Source organism: Callithrix jacchus, chromosome 4, assembly GCF_049354715.1.
Source record: "Callithrix jacchus isolate 240 chromosome 4, calJac240_pri, whole genome shotgun sequence".
In the NCBI taxonomy this organism is placed as follows: Eukaryota; Metazoa; Chordata; class Mammalia; order Primates; family Cebidae; genus Callithrix; species Callithrix jacchus.
In genome coordinates this window covers 112,010,717-112,013,787 of record NC_133505.1, presented here as the reverse complement: position 1 = coordinate 112,013,787, position 3,071 = coordinate 112,010,717, and the positions used below count along the sequence as shown (strand labels likewise).

General features: G+C 40.3%; 1 protein-coding gene across 1 annotated transcript; it reads right to left on the bottom strand.

The window, feature by feature from the left end:
• Nucleotides 1-2,056: 2,056 nt before the first annotated feature.
• Nucleotides 2,057-2,796, bottom strand: LOC100386275 (translationally-controlled tumor protein-like). The gene has a single exon (XM_035296417.3). It carries the CDS (start codon nt 2,773-2,775, stop codon nt 2,257-2,259), a length of 519 nt encoding a protein of 172 aa, XP_035152308.2. The 5' UTR covers nt 2,776-2,796; the 3' UTR covers nt 2,057-2,256.
• Nucleotides 2,797-3,071: the final 275 nt, after the last annotated feature.

Genomic DNA, 3,071 nt, shown 5'->3' with positions numbered 1-3,071 from the left:
TACCCGGTTTAGTGTTCAGTTACGTCACTGGGTGCTATGGCCTAGCCAAGTTGACATATGAATGAACCATAACATACAGTAAGGAGTTTTGTCTTGATCCTAGAAGTCATGGAAAGCTGTTGGGTTTTATAAAGAGGTGACATGATTTGCTTTGTATTTTCCAAATGCACTTAATGCTGTCAGAAGAAGGTTGGTGTCTATGACCATCAGCATGGGCCCTTGTGATGGTCATAAGGCACATCAGAACACTCATGAACTCTTCCAGAGGACTGCTCTGTCCTACATGGTGCCCTGGCACTGAATTGGTCAGATGTCCCTCCTGGGTATGCATTTACCATCTTGAAATTACCTCCTAGGCAGTGTTTATGCTGTGTTTTATTTTGTGTTGATCTCTCCCTCCACCTCTCTCTCTCTCCCACTCACTCCTTCCCTCCCTCCCTCTCCAATCAGACTGGAAGTTCTCTGGAGGCAGAAGCCATGTCTTGTTCTCCAGTGCATTCCTGGTGTCTAGGTCAGTGCCTTACACATGGCATGTGCCCAATAAGCCCTTGTGGATGAATGAGAGCAAATGGGTTTAATGTTCCTTCCAAAGTGCCTTGTGAAGAATTAAGAAACATCAGTCTTATCAGTAGTTCTGGGCAGCAGACAACTAAAAATTGCTGTGCTTTTATTTGTAATTTCCTTTCATTGGCATGCTATAGAGTTACCCTTTTATTTTGTGTGGATTGCCTATTTTAGAGTATAGTCATTTCTTAAATATTTTAGTTTGGAATAATTTTGGATTTACAAACAAGTTGCAGAGATAACACAAGAGAGTTCCCATCACCCAGTTCTTCTAATGTTAAAATCTTATATGACTGTGGTAAATTTGTGAAAACAAAGACATTGATATAGGTACATTACTATTAACCAAACTCCAGGTTGTATTTGGCTTTCACCAGCTTTTTTTCACTGATGTCCTCTTTCTGCTCCAGGATGTGATTCTGGGTACCATGTTGTGCTTAGTCATCATATCTTCCAGCCTCCTCTGGTCTGTGACAGTTTCTCAGTCTTTCTTTGTTTTTTTGTGACCTTGACAGTCTTGAGGAATACTGGCTAGATATCCTATAAAATGTCCCTGTTCTGTCTTTGTCTGTTTTCTCATGATTAGACTGGGGTTATGGGTTTTGGCAAAGAAAATCATACAGGTGGGGTGTCTTTGCCAGATTGTATGACAGGGTACATGATATCCACATGATATCACCAAGGGTGTTAACCATCATCATTTGCTTAAGGCAGCATTTGCCAGGCAGTTTCCTCCACTATAAAGTTATTATCTTTCCACTTCTCCACTGTATTCTTTGGAAGTGAGTCACTAAACTTAGCCCATCCTCAAACAGGGAGGAGGAAAGGGATAAGTTTCACCTCTTGGGGTGCAGTGTTTACACATATTATTTAGAGTTCTTCTGCAAGGAAATTTGTCTCTTCTACCCCATTTGTTGATTTATTCAATATTTACTTATACCAGTATACACTTATATAGGTTCATTTTATACTTTGAGTAATTATTCATTAGGATGTTACTTATTTTGTTGCTTAAGTTGTTCTAGCTTTGGTCATCAGGAGCTCTTTTCTTTTTCTTTTTGTAAGCACTTCCTTATTTTCTGGGACTATAAGATGATCCAGGTACATCTTATATTTTCCTTACCCCTGTCCTACAATTAGCAATTTCTCCAAGGAACCATGATTCCTTTAATTGTTAAAATGGTATTTAGAAACCACTATCTAGGTGGTAGGTGTGCTAATTGCTCCTGAGGTCTCACTGCTTCCAGGCCCTGTCAGCAGACAGAGCTGGGAAATATGTGTGCATATAGCCATAAACCTCTATCTGTAATTACTTCTGTCTCTATCCATCTCTCTCTCTGTGTCCACTCCTACTGACCATCATCCATTTAATTATTTGTTCAACATTTGTAAAGCAATTTCAAAATTGTTAACCTATATCCCCATGAGAAAGAAATTTAGCAACCAGAGTACAGTGTCTATGTCTATGTATGTTTTTTTTAAGTATAATCACTTTTTTTTTTTGAGTTTAAATGCATTTTATTTTTAGAGAACCTACATGACATGTTTTTCTTAAAAACAATGCCTCCACTCCAAATAAATCACGGTCAAAATAAATGAAGAGCTCAAGATCACATCAGTCCCATTTGTCTTAAGTCCCGGTGTATGGATGACAAGCAGAAGCCAGTTATGACAAAGTAATTGCCAAATTTGTTAACATTTTTCCATTTCTAAACCATCCTTAAAGAAAATCATATATGGGGTCACACCATCCTCACAGTAGTCCAATAGAGCAACCATGCCATCTGGATTCATGTTTTCACCAATAAAGAACTGGTAGATTTTGAAATTAGCAAGGATGTGCTTGATTTGTTCTGCAGCCCCTGTCATAAAAGGTTTTACTCTTTCTGGTCTCTGTTCTTCAAGTTTGCCTTTGATTGATTTCATGTAATCTTTGATGTACTTCTTGTAGGCTTCTTTTGTGAAACTTGTTTCCTGCAGGTGATGGTTCATGACAATATCGACACCAGTGACTACTGTGCTTTCGGTACCTTCGCCCTCGGGGCCTTCGGCGGAGGCATTTCCACCAATGAGCGAGTCATCAATGTTACCTTCTGTCCTACTGACCATCTTCCCCTCCACCTCCAGGCACAGCCTGTCCGCCATCTCCCGGATCTTGTAGATGTCAGAGAACATCTCATGGTGGCTGATGAGATCCCGGTAGATAATCATGATGACGGCTGACTGGAGAGGATGGCGCGCTGGCTTAGCAGGAGCCGGACGCTCCGAGCGAGCGCTTTGCAGCTGAAGCGGCGCTAGCGGGGAGAGGGGAGCGGGCGGAAAAGCAGTATAATCAACTTTTATAAGAAAGTGATAGAGCAGTTGAAAACACATTTTCTAAAGCCAGATTTCCAGGGTTCACATACTGGCTCCATCATTTATTAGCTGAATAATATTGGATGAATTACTATTCTCCTATTCCTTCATCTGTAAAGTAGGGATAATAATGGTATTTATTCTGTTGGGTT